General features: G+C 44.6%; 1 protein-coding gene and 1 non-coding gene across 3 annotated transcripts in view; both read right to left on the bottom strand.

Annotated features, from left to right (window-relative positions):
• Nucleotides 1–23,865, bottom strand: part of STARD10 (StAR related lipid transfer domain containing 10) — a 37,943-nt gene that overhangs the window by 2,459 nt on the left and 11,619 nt on the right. For both annotated transcript variants that reach the window (XM_072610958.1, XM_072610957.1), the window contains exons 3-5: nt 10,125–10,272; nt 8,132–8,235; nt 6,562–6,679 (exon numbers count right to left, since the gene is read on the bottom strand). In XM_072610958.1, coding sequence (XP_072467059.1) covers nt 6,562–6,679; nt 8,132–8,235; nt 10,125–10,272 — 370 coding nt within the window. The remainder of the gene's footprint in view (nt 1–6,561; nt 6,680–8,131; nt 8,236–10,124; nt 10,273–23,865) is intronic.
• Nucleotides 20,219–20,356, bottom strand: LOC140509402 (small Cajal body-specific RNA 3). Its single transcript, XR_011968726.1, has one exon.

The raw sequence follows: 23,865 nt of genomic DNA, 5'->3' as shown, positions 1-23,865 counted from the left end.
CTTGGATCCAGAGCTAGATTTGGGTCCTAGCTCTGACACTTACAAGCTGTGTGACCGTAGGTAGGTTACATCCTTTCTGAGCCTTATTTCCTCATCTGCAATTCTCTCTTTCATGTGGAAAGGGGATTCTATTTGTTCTGCCTGACCTCAAAGGGCAGCACGTGTGAACAACACAGGGAAGCTGTGAAGAGGCAGACCAGCTCACAACAAATTTTCTAACCATCAGTTACTGCCAAATGAGACAGACTTCCTCCTCATGACGAGGTTCACTCTCTCTGAGGTCACCTGCAGGAGGCCCCTTCTGGCTCCCCGCATTTCTGGTGCCTTCTACAGCTAGATCTACCCAGATCTTGTACGCATATTGCTACTTTATGTTGTTTCCCCTTTAAGACTGCGAGCCCTTTGAGAGCTGGGACTGCTTATAGCCTTTTTTTGTATCCCCAGTGTTTAGCACAATGTCTAGTATAGGGTTTAATTAAGGCTTGCTGACCGACTGAGGTGGAGGCTGAGACAGCAGCTTGTTGGGGAACAACAGAGGGGATTCCTGTTCAGATATAGGTTGATCTTGAGGTGAACACCATAATTCTGGAGTCAGGGAGATCCAGAAATGAAGACCATGCTGGAACTGGGTTGTGAGAAGCTGGGGAGACGCCAGTGATGGGTCCCCTTCAGAGGCAGTGAGGTGCCCAGTCAGGCAATTAGTCATGAGAGTCACTGTGGCCACATCTGGACCCCTTTTGTAAGCACCTTCTTGTGATCACTTCTGAACTCTAGATCTGCTGGCCTTCATCACTTTGCCTAGGTCCCTACTGGTGTGCTTCTAAAAAGCCCAACCCGTGTCTCTGGAGACTAAAGCGGAAAGCGCATATCTAGAAGGGGGCTGTGCCCCAAGGCTTTTTTTAATGGAAAAGGGTGCCTAGCAAAAATAAAGCCAGAAAAGGATGAAAATGCCAGGTGTACGTGGGCCTCAGACTGTGAACCACATGCCCTTCCTCTCTCACATGGAGAAATTAGAACAACAAATGATAGTGCCTAGCTCCCCCTGGAGAAAAGCACTTCCCAAGGAGCCCTCTGCTTGCACCCCTGGGGTACCCTTATCTTGTCACTGAGGGTTCTAGCTATGTTTGTGGTTATAAGTTAAATGGGGTTATGCAACACCTGGCTCCACATACATAGGGACTTATTTTTAAAATATCTGGAGACTGAATAATAACAGGTCACATTTATAAAGTGATATAAGGTTTGCAAAGCGGATTAATACATACATATGTATATGTAACATGTAAATGTATTATATATAAAAATAGAAATTACATATTTATTATATTATTTTATGTGTATTTATGTATACATATATATGTATATATATAAAATGTGTCTCTGTTTATCTATCTAAAATAGAAAGAGAAACTACAAAGAGTCATCTTTCCAGCTCAAGATCACAAATCTGACCACGCATGAGTGCCAGAACAGGAACTGTGGAATAAAGGTAGGCCAGGATCACAGACTTGGTGGCCAGAGCTCTAAGCTAGGACTGCAACACAGGCTATAGGATGCCCAGTCTGATCACTGCCTCAACCCTGTCCCCAGGCACAAGAGGAAATGCAGTGAGAGGTTGTGCCCAAAGGGATAACCAGCTCTTTTCAACACAATGCTACACAGCAATTCCAAAGGACTCATGATGAAAAGTGCTATCGACCTCCAGAGAAAGAACTGGTGTTCTCTAAACGTAGAGAACTGAAGAATTTTTTTCTTCTTTACTTTTCTTGCTTTTTTTACTCCACAACGTGTCTAATATGGAAATATGTTTTGCATAATTTCATCTATGTAATTGCACTTCTTGCCTTTTCAGTGGGTGGGAGAGGGTTCTTTTGAAACTGAAAGTAAACATTAAAAATTAAAGGATTCTCAGACCTTCAAGCTCAACCAATAGATCTGATTTGACTCAGGCCCTGACCTAGGCCAGTACTCAGAGCAGATTGTGAACTCAGTCCCCTGACAGGACAATAGCTTGGGGTTGGGGGTGCAGGTGAGTGTTGAGTGGAGAAGTTCCACAAGAAGGGGCAGGATTTCAGATTCTGCCCCCAGAGGTTCCAACTAGACCAGCCACATTACGTTGCTATCCAAGACAGATCACTGGAAGAATGAGTAAACCAAAAAAAGAGAAAAAAGAAAAAGAGCTATTTTGAGACTCAAGATGTCCAATACAGAAACTCAGAAAAGCACCAACACACCTACAAGAAAAGCCTCAAGAAATATAAATAAACCACACACAGCTTGCCTACAAGACCAATTAGAATTTCCAGAAGAAATAATGCAAGAGTTTAAAAACAGTGTTATAAATGAAAGAACAGTGATAGAGGAAAGAATTGGAAAAGAAATGAGAACTATATAGGAAAGATTTAGAAAGAGAATTAATAGCCTGACACAAGAATACAAAGTCATACCCAAGTAACTGAAAATAAGAATGAACCAAACAAATTAATGACTCCATGAAAAAAATTAGAAATATTAAAACAAAGTCAAAAGACTGAAAAAATAGAAGAAAATGTAAGGAGTAGTCTCTTGTCAAAAACAACTGACCTGGAAAACAGATCAAGGAGAGAAAACTCAAGGCTCATTCAACTACCTGAAAGCCATAACCAAAACAAACAGATCTAAATATTTCAAGAAATCATGAATGGATACTGTTCAGATCTCTTTGAACCAGAAGGCAAAATAAAAACAGAAAGAATCCACCATTACCTCCTGAAAAAAAAAAACTCCAAAATGAAATTTTTGGGAACATCACAATGAAAAGTCACAGCTACCATGTCAGAGGAAAAATACTGCTGCAACCAGGAAGAAAGAATTCAAGTCCCAAGGAACCACAGTCAGGGTCACCCAGAAATTCAGTAGCTGTCACTATAAAGGAGCAGAGAGCATAGGAAATGAAATTCTCAAAGACAATAGATAAAGGCTGACAATGAAAAATAACATATCCAGTAAAACAGAGTATAATCCTACAAGGGGGGGGAAATGGACCTTTAATGTGATAGAAGACTTGTAAGCATTCTTGATGAAAAGACCTGAGTAAAAACTTAAATTGGGAAGGGGAAGATGGATTTTTTTTTGGCAGGGGGAAAGGAGGCAGATGAGATACAAGCATCCCTAATGTGACTTGTGTTGTTCTCTGATGATCTTAAAAGGAAGAATATAGCAGGGAACAAAAGGGGAGTAATGGAGGTTGGGGGGACTTAGTAAATCATATCATTCGGGGGTACAAAAGAGCATAGGGTGGGAGAGCAGGCATCAGTTGAACTTCATTGAATTGATGAACAGAGAAGTAGCAGAGCCAGGAGAAAAATTTATACTATAAAAACGACACTGCAAAAAAATCATTTTGAAAGACTTAAGATCTCTGATCCATGCAATCATTGACCACAGATCTGAAAGATGATTGGAGAAGCCTAACAGCCACACCTCCGGACTGAGAGGAAAATATTACTCAAAGAACAAGACACCACTTTTTTAAAAACATGGTCAATGGGACAGTTTGCTTTGACTATACATCTATGATGCATAGGTTTTGTTTTTCTTTTTCTTTTCAGTGAGGGGTTGGAAGGAAGAAGAAAATCTATTGGATAATGTTGGGGGGAAGAAAGAAAATTTAATTCTAAAAAAGAGGAAAACAGACATCTATTATCTCACAACCACCTCATAATTTCATAGGTTTAGAACTAAAAAAGACTGTGGTGGGTGAAAAATGAATGACTGAGGAAACAAAGGTTCACTCTTCCAAGCATACTGATTTATTAAACAGTACAGGCCAAGTGCCCAACACACTGGGCCCATTCACTCTTCTGAGCATATCCATTTATTAAGCACTGTATGTCAAGGGTCCAACAAACTAGGACCAGATCACCTCAGTTTAGGCCTGACTTCAAATACAGGAAGAGACAGACTTATACATTAAAAACAATTAACCAAATAAAGCCAATGAATTAAAAGGAGATAATACATTAGGTAATCTGATTTCTAATTGGAGGAAAGATTAGGGACTTCCAAATTGTGAGAGGGAGAGTGAACAGGTGCAGAACCCTGAAATCAGAAAAAGACACCCCACTTCCACCCAAATGTCTGTAAACAATCCAATGAATGTAGAAACAATAACTGATTGATCAATATGGGGCCAGTTTTCACATATGACACATGGGTTGCCTGAGATGTACAACTAGGAGAAAACTCCTTGGATCAATCTTTGGATCTCATTGGATTTCTAGTTGTCATAATCTAAGGGTCTCTAAGCAGCAGATTACCTAATGTCGTATTGTTTCCTTTTAATTAACTGGCGTTATCTGATTAATTGTTTTTAATGTATAAAAGTCTGTCTCCCCCTGTATTTGGGGTCCAGGCCTAAACTGAGATGGGGGGGTCCTAGTCCTGACATGTTGGTAATTGGCATGCATTGATTAATAAATCAGCTTCCTCAGAAGATCAAAACTTTGTTTCCTCAGTCATTTCATCTTCCACCTGCCACAGGACCACGGAGGCTATCTCATCCAATCTATTCATACTGCATATGAGAAAACTGAGGCCCAGAAAGCTTACATCACTTGCCCCAGATCGGGCAGGTAGTAAGTGGCAAAGTTGGGATTTGTGCACAGGGTCTTTGACCCTCGAATCCAGTGCTCTCTCCGATGTACTATGATGTATCCTTAGGGCATGATGTGGGACAGAGGATGAACCTGAGATTTCACTGGGATAGGGAAATACTTCTACAGGTTATGAGGAATTAACTCTGAGTCTCCTAGAGTACTAAGAGGGAGGGCAGGTGACTTGCCTAAAGTCACCCAGACAGAGACAAGACATAAGCCCAGGTCTTCCTGGTTGGGGAGCTGGCTTTGCCCACGATGCCACACTGCCTCCCACTAAGAGGTAGGAGTTATTTTTGTTTGAACATGAGGCTGAGAAGTCAAGTGACCCATCCAACCTGCTAAGCAGGTTTTAAACCCAGGCCTTTTTCACTCCAAGTCCAATCAGTGCTCTATCTGCCATAATTCCTCTGACTCAAAGGGGCTCTCCTCGAGTCCCCCACACCTATCCCAGGCTCTACCCTCCTGTTCTTCGTTTAAACCCTCAATCAAGGCAGCATGTATTAAGCACACATTGTGATAGCCATCAGGGATAAAATGATAAACTGTGAGACAGTCTTTGCCCTCAAGAACTTAATTAAGTCCTATGAGGGGGGATATATTGTCACAGATGAGTATAGAGAAGACATTTACTAAATAAATACACTGACTTGGGAGGAGAGGAGACCTAGAAGTGGTTTCTTGAAAAACGTCATACTTGAGCTGAGGCTTGGAAGGAGTCAGTGGTTCCAAGTAGCAGAGGAGAGCAGGGAAAGTATTTTGGGCAGGAGAACAATCTGACTCCTTCCTCTCCCTTGTTTCCCTGTGACTCCCCCAACCAAATCCAAACAGTCCCCATGCCATCTATTTTGTGGAAAGCCATTCAAGTATGTTTATCCCCATTTTAAGGTAAAAAAACTGATATTCAGAGAGAAAGTCACAAGTTAGTAGGCTTTGTAGCTGGGATTCGGGCTCCAAAGCAGGATTACTTTTCCACACTACCATAGCTGCCTCCCAAGAATTCAGGAGTTCCTCTCTTCTTAGTCCCCAGTTCCTTCCCCTTGTCCCTGACCCCAAAGACAATACGTTACACAATTTTTCGTGGAGAAAAATGTCAACAAATCAGTTAGTGGCTTGTAGTCTAATGGCATTTGTCTGTTGCTAGGAGGATAGAGAAATAGGATGAAGAGAATTTACAGGATTTTTTAAAGTTGAAAAAATCCTTAGAAGTATCAAGTCAAACTATGCCCATTTAACAGAAAAAAAAAACTGAGGTTAGACAAAGGAAATGGACTTGTCCAAGGGCACAGAGTTGGCTAGGTCTGGAGCCCAGAGCGCCTGAGTCCTGCCACCCAGGCTTCTGTCCACCATGGTGACAGTCTAGGGTGTGTCTCATATCCTAAAAAGTATAGATTAAGCCTGACTCCTAAAACAAACACAGCAGACCATAAAAAGGGGTGGCCACATACCCCACTTCCTCCCAGTTCTTCCTGTGCACAGGAAGGTCCAGAGTCACTTTTGAGTCTTCATCCTTCCCCCATCTCATATCATCCTCGCCAATCACAAATAACTAGAGCTAGCCTTCAAACCCAAAGGTTTTCCCCCAGGAACACTTCACCAAACACAGGATCTCTGTTTAACTCCTGGCAACCTTCTAAAGCACTGACATGTACTGTTCTGAATTGCAGTTACCTGTTCCAGTCTGGGCCCCCCACCTGAGGGCAAGCTCCCTGAAGGCCCTCCCCTCATATCAAGAGCTCCGTTTGTAACCTGGATTTCCTGCTTATCTACTACTGTTTCACCTGACACAAGGCAGGGCACACAGCAGGGCACTGAGGGTGTGGAAGGAGGCTGGGGATAGATATGTTGCCCTGTCTTGTGGTGGGTGGGGCTCTCAGAAGGGAAAGGAACAGGAGGAGAGGGGGGTGGACCAGGTACAGTGTCTCACCTTTGGGGTCTACCTGGGCCAGGTAGGTGATGACCGAGCTCTTGGGGCCTGTGCTCTGGATGAGGTAGCCGGTCTGGATGGACACAGCTCGGACCAGGTCTTTTCGGGGTGGGTACTTCTACGAAGGGAAGGATAAGGCATGAGGTAGAGGGGTAGCTGATATCTGAGACAGGAAGGAAAGGTAGCAGAGACCTTCCTGGCACTTAGGATATTGGAAGGGGGAAAGACTCCCTTCTCTGGGCTATACTGAGCATACTGCCCCACCCTGCTCTTGTTAGGCCTCTAGGGACATCTGAGGCCCACCCTGGATCTTGACCTCTCTCCTATCCTCTGGCTCTGACCTTTGCAAGCCCTCTCCCACCTCAAGGCTTCAAATAATCAAACAATCAATGCCACTGTTATAAAATTATCCTTTTTATCCCCCTACTAAACTTGAAGTTTCTTCTCCATGACCCTCAGCTTTCTTGTGTTTTTAAACATATCTGCATTTTTATTTCAACAGTTTTTTCCTGTGGTTATGATCCTCAGGTTTCAAACAATCACCTTAGAGAGATCATCTAGTCTAACCTTCTCAATTTAAAAAATGAGAAAACTGAAGCTCAGAGGAGGGCAGGTGCCTGCTCCATACCACACAGTGAGCAGGGGGTCCATCTGGACTTGAACTCAGGTTTCCTGACCCCCACTGCAGGATTCTGAATATAGAAAGAATAATTCTTGCCATTTCTCTAGAGCTCTGAGGTTCACTAAGGACTCTCCCTCACATAAGATGGTTAAGTTGTGGGTTATGATTTCTCTTTAACAAATGAGGAAACTGAGGCCAGAAAAAGTGAAATGAACTCTCCAGATAGCATGTGTCAGAGCCAGAAGACCGCTGGTCAACCCTCAAGATGTGACCTCAGAGACTGAAGTGCCTAAGGGCAGAGAAACTAGAATGATTGGGAAGTGACGGCAGAGAGAGGAGGCCATGATTCAGAGCATGGTGGGAGAAGACAACGGGCCACCATAAAAGAAGGGGGCTGGAGTAAATGATTTTTAGAGCCCCTTGTAGCTCTCAACACTGTGATCCAGGAGGACTAGGTCTTAGGACATAACCATTCATATTTTTTGAGCACTTAAACACACTAACCAAAGTGGCTTTCCTCCCTCAAAGGTGTATTGTACATCTTATAGGTGAGGAAACTAGGGTTGGCACTGTGAATTAGAGGGCTGAAACTCAAACTCTTAATATCTGGGTTTTATCTACTGAACTGCACTGCCACTTGGCCTGCACCCAGATGCCCAGACCCCAGTACACAGTTGGTACCTATAAGCATTTGGTGCACTCGACTCGATTTGTACAGGACTTCAGACTTCCCAAAGCACTTTCCTATCTAGTCCCTTCACTAGATCTTCAGTCTGAGGTAGAAGACAGGGGAGGAACTATCACCCCCATTTCAGAAATGGAAAAACTGAACTTCAGAGAAGGGAAGAAATTTGCCCAAAATAACATATTATCATGGTCCAAAGCCAGGTCTACAACTGTGGACTCTAAGGCTCTTCTGCCATCAGCGGGTGCCTGCAGCACACTCACTGGGTGCTTGACTGAGTAGTTCATGATGATGTAATCAGCTCCCATGGGCAGCCAGGATCGGAGGGTGATGACATCACGGTTCTTCAAGGGTTTCGGACACCTCCCTACATGGAAGAAAAAGGACATTAGACTGGAGGCCACATACCATACCACCATACCCCTCCCATAGCTTCAGGCTCCCTCCCCGAGACTAAAGGGAACAAGCAAACCAGGACCCCAAGAGTTACTGGCCGTGGTCCAGGAAAGGGCAGTGGTGGTCCAAGTGTGCAGCCATCCCAGCAGCAGCCACGGACTCCCAGCAATCCTTTCCCTGCCCCAGGCGGCCTGTCTGGCTCCTCTAGCCCTGTGCCCTCCTCTATCCCGAGCATGGCGGAGCCACATGCAGGAACACTAGCTTCTGTATTTTCTCTAATTATTTCCTGGCAAGGATAATCACTTCCTCTACATGGCTGAGAGCTCCCCAGGGACAGAGGAGGATCTCCTCCTTCTCCTGTCACTCTGTGCCTGACACCATCCTGAGGAGGAGAAACTCCTAGGGAGACTTTGGTTAACACAGGCTGGGTGAGTAAAGAGGAAATACTAGGAAAAGAGGGAGAAGTGAGAGTGGGGAAGGGAAGAGGGGGTTGACAGGATCATGGTTTTCCCATCCATGAAGGGCTAACCTGGGGAAGGGAGGACAGACTTATTCTGCCTGGTCCCAGAGGACAAAGCTAAGACCAACGGAAGGGAAGTTATAAAGAGAAAGATTTCACATCAACATAAGGAAGGATTCTTAACAACTGGCACCATCTGAGCCAATACACCAACAAGATCAAAAAAAGAGGGAGTCATCTTATATGTATAAAAACTGTGTTTGTGGTGGCAAGGAACTAGAAACCAAGGAGGTGCCCATCAATTGGGGGATGGTCATACCAATTATGGTACAGGAGTGTAACAGAATCTGACTATGCTGTAAGAAACGATGAAAGGAGTGTTCTCAAAGAAACTTGGAAAGACTTATAGGAACTGATGCAGAGTGAATTGAGTAGAACCAGGAAAACAACTGATAACAATAAAAATTTTATAAAAACAATTTTCAATGACTTAAGAACCCTTGATCAAAGTAATGATCAATCATGATTCCAAAGGATCGATGATGGTGTGTGCTACCTATCTCCAGAAATAGAGGTGACTATATATAATGAATGAGATACATTTTTGGATCATGGCCAATGTGGGAATTTGTCTTGTCTGACTATGCATATACATCATAAGTGTTTTTGGTTTAGGGTAAAAGGCCCTCGAGGTGATAGGGAGGGAGTAGGAAGGGAGGCCGAAGGTTGGGAGGAAAAAAAAAACCAAATGTTTAATCATTTTAATAATTAAAAATTTTAAAAGTCAAATGAGACTATCCCACAGTGAAGAAGCAAGTTGTCTTGGGACAGGCAGTTAGCCTTGGGAAGACAGTTAGCCAACACTGAGGCTCTTGGTGTCAGGGAGATAGCAGAGGATTTCTGAATAGGAAAGGATATTAGACTACACAACCTCTCAAATCCCTTTCAGTTCTAAATGCCTGAGATTCTGATCTTTAGGGGCTTCCTGAACTTGAGAGGAGGTGCAGACTCCGACCCGTCTCTGACACTTTCTAGCTATGTAACCCTGGGCCTTAAATTCTCGAAGTCTCAGTTTTTCCATCTATAAAATGGGGATAATGTCTCTAGACATACCTCACTGTCTTTCTGGGAGGCTCCAATGAGAAAATGTATAGAGAAGTACTTTGAAAACATTAAAACGCTGTCTTCTCATGCTAAAATTCATGATTCCAAGATGCTGTGAGTCTTAAGCCTAGAATTCTGAGATACTTATGGTTCTAAGATGCTATATTCTCAAGTTCTATGAGTCTATGAGTCTGTTATTCTACAGGGGCAAAGAAAAGGAAAGGGACTGCAGAAGAGAGGGACACAGGTGAGAAAGGAAGAGACTGGAGATGGAGGATGAGTTCCCCGGTGCTCACAGGAGTAGTAGCCCACATCAGCATTCACGGTAAGGCGGGCAATGTCAAAGGTCTCGATCACATTGCTGTCCCACTTCTTACGGTACTCAATGTCGTGCAGAACATCATAGAGTGTCTCAGCTGGCACATCTCGGCACTCCATCCGACACTGCAGGTAGACAGACAGATGGACAATAGTCAGTGCCCAAGTTGGAGGAGCCCCAGGAAGCCAGACATGGAGGGGAGAGGCTGGGCCAGGCCAATGGAGGATGGTCTACAGACACCACACCCGATAGGGGACCCTGGACAGGAAGCTGGGTAAATGTAAGACCAAGGACAAGGACCAAAGACTCATCATCAAAATAATTCTAGAAATGACCAACAATTTGTAATAAGGTTAATGAAGGAACCACAAACCTCTATGACCCACATACTTCAAAAGAGTCCAGATCTCCGCCTCACGTAAGACCTCTAACAATGCAGATCATGGTCCTTCTACAAGGCAGCTAGGTGGTGCAATGGATAGAGTGCTGATCCTAGAGTCAAGAAGATCTCCATTCAAATCCAGCCTCAAGAATGTGTGACCTGGGCAAGTTACTTAAGTTCTACTGACCTCAGTTTCCCTATATGTAAAATGAGAATAATAGCACCAACCTCCCAGGGTTGTTGTGTGGACAAAATGAGATTATTTGTAAAGCATGTCAAAAGCTTTAAAGTGCTATGTAAATGCTAGCTATTATTACGTTATTATTATCACTATTACAGTAAAAACATCATCCCTGGGTAGCTAATCTTTGAGTGATGGATTTGCAGTGGTGAGCTGTTGTTCAGTTGTTTCAGTAGTGTCCAACTTTCCATGACCCCATTTGGGGTTTTCTTGGCAAAGACAATGGGGTGGTTTGCCATTTCCTTCTCCAGATCATTCTGCCGGTGAGGAAAACAAGGTAACCAGGGGTAAGAGACTTGCCTAGGGTCACACAACCAGCAAGTGTCTGAGGTCACATTTGAACTCATGAAGGTGAGTCTTCCTGAGTCCAGGCCTGGCACTCTTATCTACTGAGCCATCTACTTGCCCCTCCTGATATTATCATACATTGGTTCAGACTTTCATCACCTCCTGCTTAGACCATTGCAATAGTCTTCCGTTTGGTGTCCTTGCTTCCAGTCTCCCCCCACTTCAGTCATATCTTCTACCTAATAAATGCTTGGCTTTTTTTCCTTCCTTTACCTCAGCTGCCAAAGTGATCTTCCTAAAGCATAGGTATAACTATGTTAAACACCTATTCAGTGGCTCCCTATCACTTTCAAGATAAAAAATTAAACTCCATCCAGGGGATGCCCATCTGTTGGGGAATGACTAAACAAGTTGTGGTATAGTAATGTAATAAAATACTACTGTGCTATAAGAAATGATGAGCAGGCAAACCAGAAAAACCTGGAAAGACTTATATGAACTGATGCTGAGTGAGAGGAACAGAACCAGGAGAACATTGTACACAGTAAAAGCAACATTCTTCGTTGACTAAATTTGATAGACTTAGTTCTTCTCAGCAATGCAAGCACCTACAACAATTCCAAAAGACTCCTGATGGAAAATGCCATTCACATCCAGAGAAAGAACTATGGAGTCTGAATGCACATCAAAGTTGACTGTTTGCTTTTTTTTTGTTTTCTTTTGTTTTTTCTTTCTCATGGTTCCTCCCATTCATTCTAATTCTTCTATACAACACGACTAATGTGAAAATAAAAACAAAAAACAAAAAAATGAAAATCCACTGTTTGGTTTTTTTTTTAAAACCTGCCTTCACAAATTGCTTGGGTTAAAATTTTGCCTTACACATGTACTAACTGTGTGACCCTGGGCAAGTCACTTTTTAGACTTTTAAGATGCTACAATTCTATAAGCCTACAATTTAACAGCAGAGCAGGAAAGAAAGGACATGGCTGAGCTTGTCTTCTCAACTATAAGATGGGAATAATGTTACATTACCACCTCCCTCTCATAAGATTGTGAGGAAAGTAATCTACAAAGCTGAGATCATAACAGAAATGTAATTAATGAGGCTGGCCTTTGGACAACAGATACAACTTTCCACTGGGACCATTCAGGAAACCTTGGTGTCTTAGCTGGACCCAAGAGACTGACTTTGGACTGAACTGGGGGGGCCTTGGAAAGCCTAGGCCTCCATTCACACCAAGAGGAGACAGCAGAGGTATGACTCAAGCTGTGGGCCAGCTCTTCTAAAATGGTCCTGAGGTAGATGGCCAAACTAATTATAGTACGTGAAGGCAATGGAAATAATGAACATGAAGAATTCAGAGAAGCCTGAGAAAGCAAATACAGACTGATGAAGAGTTAAGTGGCACCAAGAAAATCATATACACAAGAACTACACTAAGGTAAACAAAAACAGCCCTAGAACAAAGCCAAACGTGGTGTGTACCTGAGATGGCCAATCTTGGCCTAGGGAAGAGATGATAAGAATCATCGCCCTCCTTCACACAAGGGATTGTGGGTGTGAAATGCCACCTACAGTCCAATGAGGTCACTGGGCGAGTTCGGCTTAACTGGTTTTTTTGGGTGACAAAAGAAAGTCTCCCTGGGGCAGGGGAGGGAGGTTGGTATGGCAGGTATAGAAATGACTGCTCTCAAACCAAAAGCTCTATTTCCAACCAACTCCACAACTTGTGGACTCTCTGCAAGTCTCCATCATACCTTTCTTCGCCAGAAAATTCATCTTTAGGAAATCTCATTATGCTGCCAGATTGAATCTGCCTGGTCCTCACATCTCATCAATGCCCTTCTGACTCGCTCCTCTGACTGGAGGGCAGGGCCAGGGGTGCCAGAGCTTCTCTATAGGAAGGGGATCAGCCACAATCTTCTCCCTATTTCCCACCAGTTACTCTGCTTCTCCGTCAGACCCCCATGCGAGGTACCTCCCCCAACCCTTCTCTATTGCCTTTTGTTAGCGATCTTCCCCTCACTACAGTGTAAGTTTTTTAACTTATGTTTATATCCCACAATGTCTGACACATAATAGGCACTTGATAAATACTTATTAACTGACTGACTGATAAGGCAGCAATAAAACTTTTATCTCAAAAAAAAAAAAAGATCATGATTGCACATACTGTCAGATCCAGCTGATGTGTTGGCTAGTTTTGTTGAACTGCTTTTTTCCCCTCTCTTTTTTTTTTAAATTTTTCTAAGAGATACCTTGCTGGCTAGAGAAAGGAGAAGGATTATGTGGGTGTGGGGAGTGTGGGTCTGTGTGTACACACACACACATAAATCATAAAATTAAAAAAAAATAAAAACACTGTATGGTAAACCTAATACATAAATACAATGAAAAAATAAAACAAAAGTGAATGAGCTGCATGCACAGATTCCAAAGGGGACCCTGTGTGCCAGAGCACACACGCGCACACACGCACACACGCACACGCACACACACACGCACGCACGCACGCACACACACACACACACACACATCACAAAGGCACAACTTGCTGCCAGATTACACTGGACATCTTAAAATGAATGTGCTGCTAGGATAAACATTAACCAGACATTTAATTGAGCATCATTTCCCTGCTGCCTTGGAGTTTTTAGGAGGGCCTTGTGGGATAACTTAGATGGCTTAATTCTTTAAAAACACACACACAAAACACAAAAACACAAAAACTCAAGCTGTTCCAAAAGGTCTGCGTCTGGATAAATTTCCCTGCAGCAAAGCAGCAGTGGGGATTGAGCTGCTGAATCATTAAGCTGCACTCAAGGCTGGGCTAGGGTTCTGGTTGGGTTTTTTTTCGCAAAGATAGCTACTGCAGAATGCGAGAAGTGTTAAGAGCAACACTGACTGTGCTCACATTCTTCCATCACTCCCTGATCTACCAAATTGCTTGGATTCCCCACAACAGGCCTGCAGGAGAGGGAGCGCAGGGATAATTAGCCCTCTTTGATAGATGGGCAAAGTAAGGTTCAGAGAAAGAAATGACATGCCCAGGGTCAACTGGCTAGTGAAGTGGAAATGTCCAGACAAGAACCAGAGAATTCAGAGGAGGAAGACCTTAAGAGGACTGGACACTTCAAACCCTCAGTTGTTACAGGACCACAGGATCTGGGACTAGAAAAGATTTTTAGAGATCATCTAACCCTAGAGTTTAATTTTAACCTGGGCTCTATGAACTATTTTTAAAAACTATTTTGCAAACTATATTTCATAGTAACTGGCTTCCTTGCACTCTTGTGTATTTTATTTTTTGACTTTAAAGAAAAGAGATTTTTTGATAGTGGGGCTCCCTTCCTAGAAGTCTGGTCACTCACAGGCCACTACAACTGCTTGGCATAGCAATTTTGACATGCTGGGCAGGCAGGTTTGCCCCTCCTCAGGCAGCCTGGTGGTGTTCTTCACATCCCCTCCTCTAAACTTTCCAAGCCTTCTTCCCGACAACTCCATGGGTCTACCCCATTGCCCTTCAGAGTGCCCGTGCTCATGGGATCCACTGGCCTCAGCGTCTCCAGGGGGGATCACAGGCACCCCTACTTCCAGCTCAAAAGCATCATTCTGAGAAAGGGTCCATAGGTTTCTCCAGACTGACTGCCCAAGGGGCCCAGGACACAGAAAAGGGCAAGGATCCCCATTCTCATACAAAACTTTATTTTGTAGAGAAACAGCAGAGTATGGTAGAAAGTACTGGATTTGAAGTCTGAGAACTTGGGTTCAAATCTTGGCTGTACCACCATTTACTGATTTCTGTACCTTTGATCAAGTCACTTACCTCTCTGGTTTTCAGTTTGCTCAACTGTAAAGATGAGTATACAAATTGGGGGTGAGCAGGGGTAGTTGGACTAGGGAGTGGCTGACACCTGAATCTCACTGCTCTTCTTTAGGTAACAAGGTGAGGACTGGAGGTTCAGAATGTTTCACACAATGTCAAATACAGTCATTCTGTTAGTTGGCTTAAGGTGAAGCGCTCTTTGGGGTAGTGGGTATGTCTGAAAATGACTGATATTTAAAAAGTTAAAAACCCCATGATCCCCCAAAACTGTGGCCTAGAGAGGTTAAGCAACTTGTCTAGAGTCTAGAATCGAGAGACCCAGGATTCAAACAGGTCCTATAACTTCAAATCTAGAGTTTTTTCCATCATAAATTATTTTACTAAGAAAACTGACACACAGGTAAATAATAATAGCTGCTCTCCCATTTTTCTAGCTTGTTAAGGTTTCAAAGTGTTTTCCTCACACACACCCCTGTGAAGGAGTTAGTATATTATAGACCCTAAGGAAAACTGAGGCTGAGAGTGCAATGATTTACCCAAAGTCAGAGACATAATAAATGTCAGAGCTGAACTCAAACTCAGGTCTTCTGCCTCCAAGATTGTGGCTCCTTCTACTATACCAACATGGTTCTGTGTATAATGATTGAAAGAGGCGAGAAGGTATTTTCTGATCTGTGGATATCTTAACTTCCTATTGTCCTACTGGGTAAGAAAGATGCTTGGAGAGGCGGCGGGATGCTGGGATTCCACTGGACTGAGTTTTCAGCCTGGCTTTGTCCTAGAAAGGCAGCTTAGTACAGTAGGAAGAGCTTTTGGACCTCTGCTAGATCAGGAGCTGAGTGAGCTATGTTGGTGTCTCTTCCCTCTCTCCTCTCTGCCAGTGACTCATCCTCACTGCTCTCTCTAGCCCTGTTTCCCTGGACATCCTTCTCCCTGGGGGACTCTAGGGCCAGTACTATAGTCTCCAGACCATCAGACACATCCTTCCTTGATTTCAAGCCTTCTCCTCCTCACCCTGAATCCAACATGAATCCCCCTCCTCCCCTGACTTTTTTCTAGGCCCCCACCGACCTGCCCCTTCCCACCCCAAGCAACAGAGTAGTCAAGAATAAGAAAGGAAAAGGGGCAAAGAAACAAGGAGGGGGAAAAGGGGAGAAGTAAAATGAAAAGAGACAGACTGGAAAAGGTAAACAGAGACAGTGAGACCAGAAAGGAGATGATAATAAATGCCAAAAGGAGAAAGTGACAGGAAGAAAGCCTGGAAACAGGGAGGCTAGGAGGGAGACTGGGAGGAGAAAGAGACCAGCAAGAGCTGACTAACTGGGAAGGGAGAAAAAGACAGATTGTGAAAACAGAAGAGAGAAGGAGGACCTAAGATACAGACCTAGAGAAATAATTGGATCAGACACAATGTTGTTGCTGCAATGACCAAGTATGAATCACACAGTCTCACAAATACACACACTCACACACACACACACACACACTCTCTCTCTCTCTCTCTCTCTTCCTCTCTCTCTCTCCCTCTCTTTCTCTCTCTCTCTCCTTTTCCCCAAGTCCAGGCCTTCCCTTGCATTGCCTTCACCCAGAAGCCTCTGATCTCCCAGACTGGCTCAAAGCTGGCTGTGGCCTGGTCAGGACTCTGGCTCCTGAGCACAGGAAGCCGTGGCAAAGTGGGGGCCCCTGCCAGCAAAGCTGTTAAGGGACCTCTCCCCAAACCCTGACTCTGAGAGAGATGGAAAAGCTGGTAAGAGGCTAGTATTATCCCAAGAGATGATCAGGTCATAGGTTTAGATCTGAAAGAAGCATTCCTGGGGATTACAGAGATCAACCCCTTCATTTTACAGATGAGGAACCAGAGTATTGTCTTGCCCAATACCACACAGCTAAAATCTGATCTGAGGCAGGATTGGAATTCAGGTCTTGCTGCCTCAGGTTCAATGTGATGTTACTTCTTAAAGGGTGGGACACAAAATGGAGCACCTTCTGGGAGCACTGCAGAGGGAAGCAGGAGACTTGTGGTAGAATGAAAAGGACTAAGAAAAGCCTCAGCCCTCAGTCTCAGGGACTCCCAAGGGGTGGTGAGACAGTGTTCCTGACCTCAGAAAAGCCAGAATCTGAGCAAAGACAGCTTCTGCCCTCAAGAAGCACTCTTCTAAGAGGGAGACAGTCTCTGTCTTTATAAACAAGAACCAAATAAAAAACTGCATTTAGCTTGATTAAAGAACAGAAGAAGGGAAATTGGCAATTCATGTGCTGCCTCCTAGAGGTCCTGCTTTAATGATCTAGAATAATTAGAACATAAAATAAGCAAACACTCAGCAGCTTCCATTTACTGCCTCCTGGTCCCCAAAGCCGGATCCTGCTTGACTGTTTGTCAGAGGCCCCACCACTTCCTCAGCCTCCCATGTCCATAACCTTGGCGTTATCTTTTTCCCCAACCTCTTCTGTCCAATCAGGTACCAGGTCCTGTAGTCCCACCTCCTGATCTAGTGCCCTGTTCTCTGCTCACACTGCCACTGCCATGCATCCAATAGATGATCCTCCTAGACTCCTGAAACAGTCTCCAAGTAGGTCTTCCCATTTTCCACACCCTCTCCCCACCAACCCCACCCATCCTTCTCAGGATGACAGACTAATCATCCTCATGCTCACATCTGGTCAGGTCTCTCATCTGCTTACAATCCTTTTCAGAAGCTCTCTGTGGCCCACTGAATAAAGTTCAAACCTAAATGCCTGGCACTCAGGGCCCCGTTCCAGCTCCCCTCCCCACCATACACATACACTCTCTCAATCTTAGTTCAATACTCCCTTCCCCCCCTCTTCTCCATGAATGTTGCACTCCAGCCAAACTGGCCCATTGTGGCAGAGCCCACTCCCTTGTTTGCTACCCTGGCTCCTATTTCTTTGGCTAGCTCTCCTTTCCCCTCCTCCTTATTTGTTAAATTTCTACCCTTTAAAACAAACAGCTGCATTTTCTGTCTAAACAAAACTCAAATGCCATCTCTTCTAGGAAATCCAGCGGACATGTCAGTGACTTGGCCAAGGCCAAACAAGGAATGGACCCAGAAATCTAACCTGGGTCCTGACTCCTGGGTTCAATTTTTCCTACCACTTGATTTCTCAATATATCATTCTTCTTTTATTGTTATTAAAAATAATAATCCACATGGCAGAAATCTGCATAGGTCTCTACAGTTTGCAAAGCAGTTATGTTTTCTCATTTGATCCCTACAGCAGTCCTGTGAGGTATTATCTCCATCTTACAAATGAGGAAACTAAGACTAACAGAGCTAAAATCACTTGTCAAAGATAACACTCCTGACTTCAAAGCCACTAAAGACTGGGAAAGGATTATTATCCCTCTTTGACAGGTGTGGAAACTGAGGCTCAGAAAAAGGACTTCCCAAAAGTCACCCGATTGAGTAACTATCAGACCTAGAATTTGAACATGAGTTCATGTTCAACCCTAAATCCAGCTGCCACTGGGTGCTCTTTTCCAGAAAGATTAACTGTCTGACCCTGAAGGAACTTCAGACATCACTTAGTCCCGGAGGTTAGTTTCACATATGGGGAAACTGAGGCCTCCTGGAAGCTAACCCGGATGATTTTAAAGGTCCTTTCCAGTTGTGATATCTGATCTGCTTGAGCTTTTATCCCCTTTTAACCGCTGCAGCAGTCAGGCCCTCCCAGGTTTCAGGCATCCTCCCTAAAGTCACCTCATTCCCCTATCCCCATTTTAGACAGACCAGCTATAGAGGCCAAAAGGTCCACCCTAGAGGTTATATTTTACCCACTCCCTTGGTTCAGCCCTGGCTCTAAGGTCTAGCCAAGCATGGAAATGAGCAAGAGAAAGGAAATCCATCTCTCTCTCTGCTTCCCTTCCTCCTTTTTCTAGGCTCTTGAAACTTTAAAGAGTCTCGGCTGGAAACTGAGCCCAGCATCATTAAAGTTTAAAGGGCCCAACCCCTGGGGGATGGGGGTAGGGGAATGGGCACAAAGCCAGCTTTGAGGTGGGTACTCTGGCTTTTACCTCCACTGGCCCTTCACCACAAGTCTGAATAGACACACCCAGGGCCAGTGAATCAGAGCTGGAAGGGGCAAGATGGTCATTAAGTTCAACCACCACACAATATTACACACACACACACACACACACACACACACACACACACACATACACACACACATTCCATAGGGGCAGTTTTTAGTCACCACTAGAGCCCAAGAGGCAGGAAATTGGTTTCTAGCTCTGTTTCTTCCAATAACCTGCCTGCTGCATGACCTTGGGTAAGTCACCTCTCCCTTTAGTGAAACCCCTTCCATCTCTCCCATTTTATGTGGTGAAGACTCTTCCAGCTGTGACATTCAATGATATCTCCAACGGTTTCCTTGGCAGTTTCTATCACAAGGCCAGACTCCCCTCAGGGAAATGGATTCCACCCTAAGCCAATCTGTACTCAATTCTACCAATCACAGATACCTACTATGAGTAAAGTACCATGCTAGGGGGTTGGGGGAAGGGGAGAGGGACAAAAACAAGTCTATTTCTCTTCTAGGGGAGGACAAGCCCCTCCAATGAATTCTAGCTGGATAGGCTAGCTGGGAGCTCTGTGCCATCCTGGTCAGACTTACCTGGATAGGGCAATCCCCCCCAACACACACACCTCTTAGACCCAGCTCAAGCTCCCTCTGTTTCAGGCCTCCCTGGACCAGCCCAGATTTTGCTCTCTAACCTGCTGCCATTCTCCAGGGCAGTACTTGATTATGTTACCTTGTATTGTATGTTAACTAATAACAGCTCCTGTTTCTACTACAGTCCTGCACATTTACAAAGCTGGAGGAAGGGAGGGCAGGGCTTATCATATTCCCTTTTTTGTGGATTCAGGAACCATGACTGAGCTGAACCAGGTTCAAACAGCTCCAACTGGAACCCAGGCCCCCTGACTTTGCAAGGCTTTCTGCTACAATCTGCTGCCTCTTTGTTACAGAGGCAGGAGTCTAGCACCTTCCCATCCAGGCTGGGCATGCCCACCTTCCCCAAACTCTGAGGCAATGTCTCCTCTTCCTGTCTCCCCAACCTGACAAGATGTTGGGAATTGAACCGATGTTATTTTGTAGTGACCCCCGCTGCCCATCTATCAAGGAGTACCTCTCCTGTCTAGGGCTTAGAAAATATATTGGGGTCTCCTTTTCCATCCTCCTTCTTAGACTCCAGTTTCACCTTCTTTCAACCTGTCCGTCTAGTCTGATGATGCCCTATATCTTGGGAATTCAGAGTATCATTGACCATCCAGCCCAACCTCTTTGTTTAATTCATTTATTTTTTCACTGTATGGAAAGGAATGATCAAGCTTAGTCAGCTGTCCTAAACCAGATAGAGACCTCCGTTTTTTTATAGGAAGGCCACATATTGTAGACAAAAAGCATTTTATTTGTCCACATGGATAGTCCCTGCAGCTTCCATCAACTTCCTTATTTTAAAGAGGAAGAGAAGGCCAGAGGCAGGGAGTTGCTTGGCCAAAGTCACAAAGCAAGTCACTGTGGAAAAGATAGCTGTCCCAGGCATGCTTGGGAATTTTTGCCACTAAGCCACCACTGGGATCCAGCTCAGATCTGGGCACAAATGTTATGGGGCCTGGATACAGCTAGAGAGCTGAAGACAATAAGGTCTTCAAGTAGATGATGGAGGACCTAGAATGGATTATTGCACAGATCTGTGTCCTGGACCAGACAACATCTGATGTCCCTTCTAGTACTTTCCCTGGCTAATTGTTGAAGGAAAGGAATCAAAGAAAAGTGGATCAACAGAGAAAACTTCAGTCTGGGGCTATGAAAGAGACCAAGAGGTCAGCTCAGGAACCTCTCAGACTGAATACCAACACTTTGGTTCAGGTCTAGGTTCTACCTTCCCGCCATGGGACACCTAATCTACCACGAGGATGTAATTTCCTCTGGGGCAAGGGCTGTTTTCCATTGTGTCTATATTCTTGGGGCTCAGCAGGCCTGCAGGAGAGGTGCTAATAAGTCTACTAACTGAAATACACAGAGGAGGAAACTGAGGCCCACAGAAATACATGGAAAGAATGATTAGTCTAGGAAGCTGTGACCCCAGGGCATGGAAGCATGTGAGTCTGCTAGAAGTAGGAGAAGAGGAATGAACAGGAGAGCCAACAGGAAGTGGAAATGGGTACCTTCCACCTCTGCTGTGGTGAGGGTAAAGAGAAATCATGTACCTCTATAGGAGGGTACTAATGGTGTATTTCATTCTCTAAGAGGAAGCACATGAATTTGACCTCACTCTTTCACACACACACACACACACATACACACACACACACACACACACACACACACACACACACACACACACACACACACACACCCTCCATCCCAGCTAGGCCACTCTAACCCCTAGGTGAGCCTGGCCCTCCACACATGAGGAGTACCTTTACCAATCCTCCCAACCTATTCAAACTTCCTATTCTTTCCGACCACCTCCATCCATCAGGAACTCTAGCAGCCTGGAGGATCCAGAGATATAAATGGCTTTTTAACTATCTGTAGGAATCATGTCTCCTTTTGAGACTGGGGACTCCCCAAGGTCAGGGGATCATTTCTCCTCCAACTCTGTGTTCCCAGAGAACAGGGTCTCTAGATCTGTTCACATCTTCCTCCCTTGTGCTCCATGGGTCTTCTCTGCTCTCCTGTCCCCAAGCAGCCGGCCTCAAGAGCTCTCAGCAAGGGAGCAGGACCCAAAGGTACAGGATAGAGGGAAGGAGTACTAAAAGCAGAGCATGTGTTTGGTGGGACAAAAAGGAGAGACTGAATCAGAACAGTATAGTGAGGAGAGCCCAGACTGTGGATCTGGGACTGATTCTGTTCTCGGTTCTGTCATAGCAAGTTGCCCTGTGATTCTGAACAAGCCTCATCACATCTGGGTCTCCATGTCCTACCTCAGTGCAATAACCTAACTGATGCCAGGAGCTCACATGGATGTAACACTTTTATTCTAACATCCCTTCCCAGTTCCTGTAATTCTGGATTTCTGAGGTTCAGTGAATCAAAAGTCTAAAAGGCCATAAGTAAGCAAGGAGAAGGCCGACCAGGCGAGAAGAGGGCAAGGGAAGGAACTATTCTTGGAACCCAGAATCTCAGTGCCTTTCAACTCTTAAAGAAAGAAGAGGTTGGTTCAACTAGTAGGGGCCCATTCCTGCAAGCTGGGATAAGAAGAGTTGCAAAAGCAGTCAGTCACGGGGGATCATGCTGGTCAGTCTACAAAACCTGCTTATACATTAACCCTGAGCCAGATGGAGAGAACAAAGAAGGGACAGGCCCTTTGGTCTTTCCTCTGTTTACACTGGGGGTTGGGGTAGGAGTGGGGGCTGCCCTACCCTACCCAGGCCTAGCTCCCTAGGTAGGAAGCAGCTGGTTTGGAGGAATAGCTCAGGAGGAAGGGCAGGAGAGAGTAGTAGTCCCAAGGACTCTGCTACATAAAGGAATCTCATCTCTTATCTGGCCCTGAATGTACTGTATGTCAATATGAACTGAAAGGAACTAGACCTGAGGATGGGGAGGTCCCCTAACCCCAATCTTAGACAACTAGGTGGCACAGTGGACAGACCATCAGACCTAGAGTCAGAAAGATGTGTTAAAATCTTGTCTCAGATAATTACTAGGTCTGTGACCCTGAACAAGTCACTTAGCTTCCTCCATACAGTTTCCTCTTTGTAAAATGAGAATAATAGCACCTTCCTCACAAGAGTGTTGTGAAAATCAACTGAGATAATGTTTATAAAGTGCTATGTAAACCTGAAAATATTACATAAGTACTACCTATTTTTATTAGTTACTTTCAATCAACTCTCAACCAGGCCTGGGTGGACCCCATTCATTCATAAGAGGGTCACTATTCATCTATATCTTGTGACCCTGGTAAGGAGTGACAATCCAAGCAGAGAAACAAGAAGAACCTGGAACGAAGTTTCCCAAAGAAATCTAAGTTTGAGTTAAGAGTCTGCACCCTATAATTCAGTTTCCTAATCTGTAGAAAGGGTATAATCCTATTTGTACATCAACTGCTCTCACAGGGTCGTTAAGAGAAAAGCATTCTGTAAACTTTAGAGGAGGATATCAGTAATAATTATGATGACAACAGATGACATTCATATCACACTTTCAGATTTGGGAAATGACCTGTAGATAGGATCTCATCTGATCCTGACAACATCCTGTGAGGTAGGAGGTGCTAATATTATCATTTCCATTTAAAGCTAGTCAGGACTCACTCTTGTTTTACTGGCTCCAAGTCAAGCTCTCTAGTCACTAGGCCAAGTGACCTATCACATCCCGGGGAGTTAAATGGTCTACCCCACCTCCCCAAAGGACTTGGCTGGGATAGACTTGAAGAATGGGACAGTCAGGAAATCTGGGATCCAGCCCTGTCTCTGCCACTTACTGAGTGATTCTGGACAGGTCATTTCTCCTTCTCCTGGCACCAATACCCTCATCTTTAAAATCAGGATGGTCATGCCTGCCCTGTCTCCCCTCCCAGTTAGTGGGAAAGTACAGAGGCATAAATCTTGGTTCAAACTTCCTAAGTCAAGCTGTCGAGAAGTGAGGTGGGTTGTTGCTGGCTGAGTCAGTGACCTTCCCACTAGATGACCACTTTTCAGGGGTACTGTAAGTAAGAATGCCCTGCATGAATGAGCTGCATCAGATGCTTGTAAAAGCACTACTGGCCCTGAGGCGATATCTTTCTATGATGTCAACTGAGGTTATGATCAGAAGGGACGAGAGATGGGAAGCCCAGGAGGGACAAAAGGTATGTTCAGCAATCATCACTGGCCTTCTCTGCACATACTCTCAACCTATTCAAACTATTACATTCCTCCCTGTCCTTGGAGGTTTCTGCAAAGCCCTTGATCATGTCTCACCTTGCTCCGGTTCCCTAGGAAAAGACCAGGAGGTCTAGGAG

Source organism: Notamacropus eugenii, chromosome 5, assembly GCF_028372415.1.
Source record: "Notamacropus eugenii isolate mMacEug1 chromosome 5, mMacEug1.pri_v2, whole genome shotgun sequence".
Classification (NCBI taxonomy): domain Eukaryota; kingdom Metazoa; phylum Chordata; class Mammalia; order Diprotodontia; family Macropodidae; genus Notamacropus; species Notamacropus eugenii.
The sequence above is the reverse complement of the archived record's forward strand: the minus strand, read 5'-3'. Positions and strand labels throughout refer to the sequence as shown.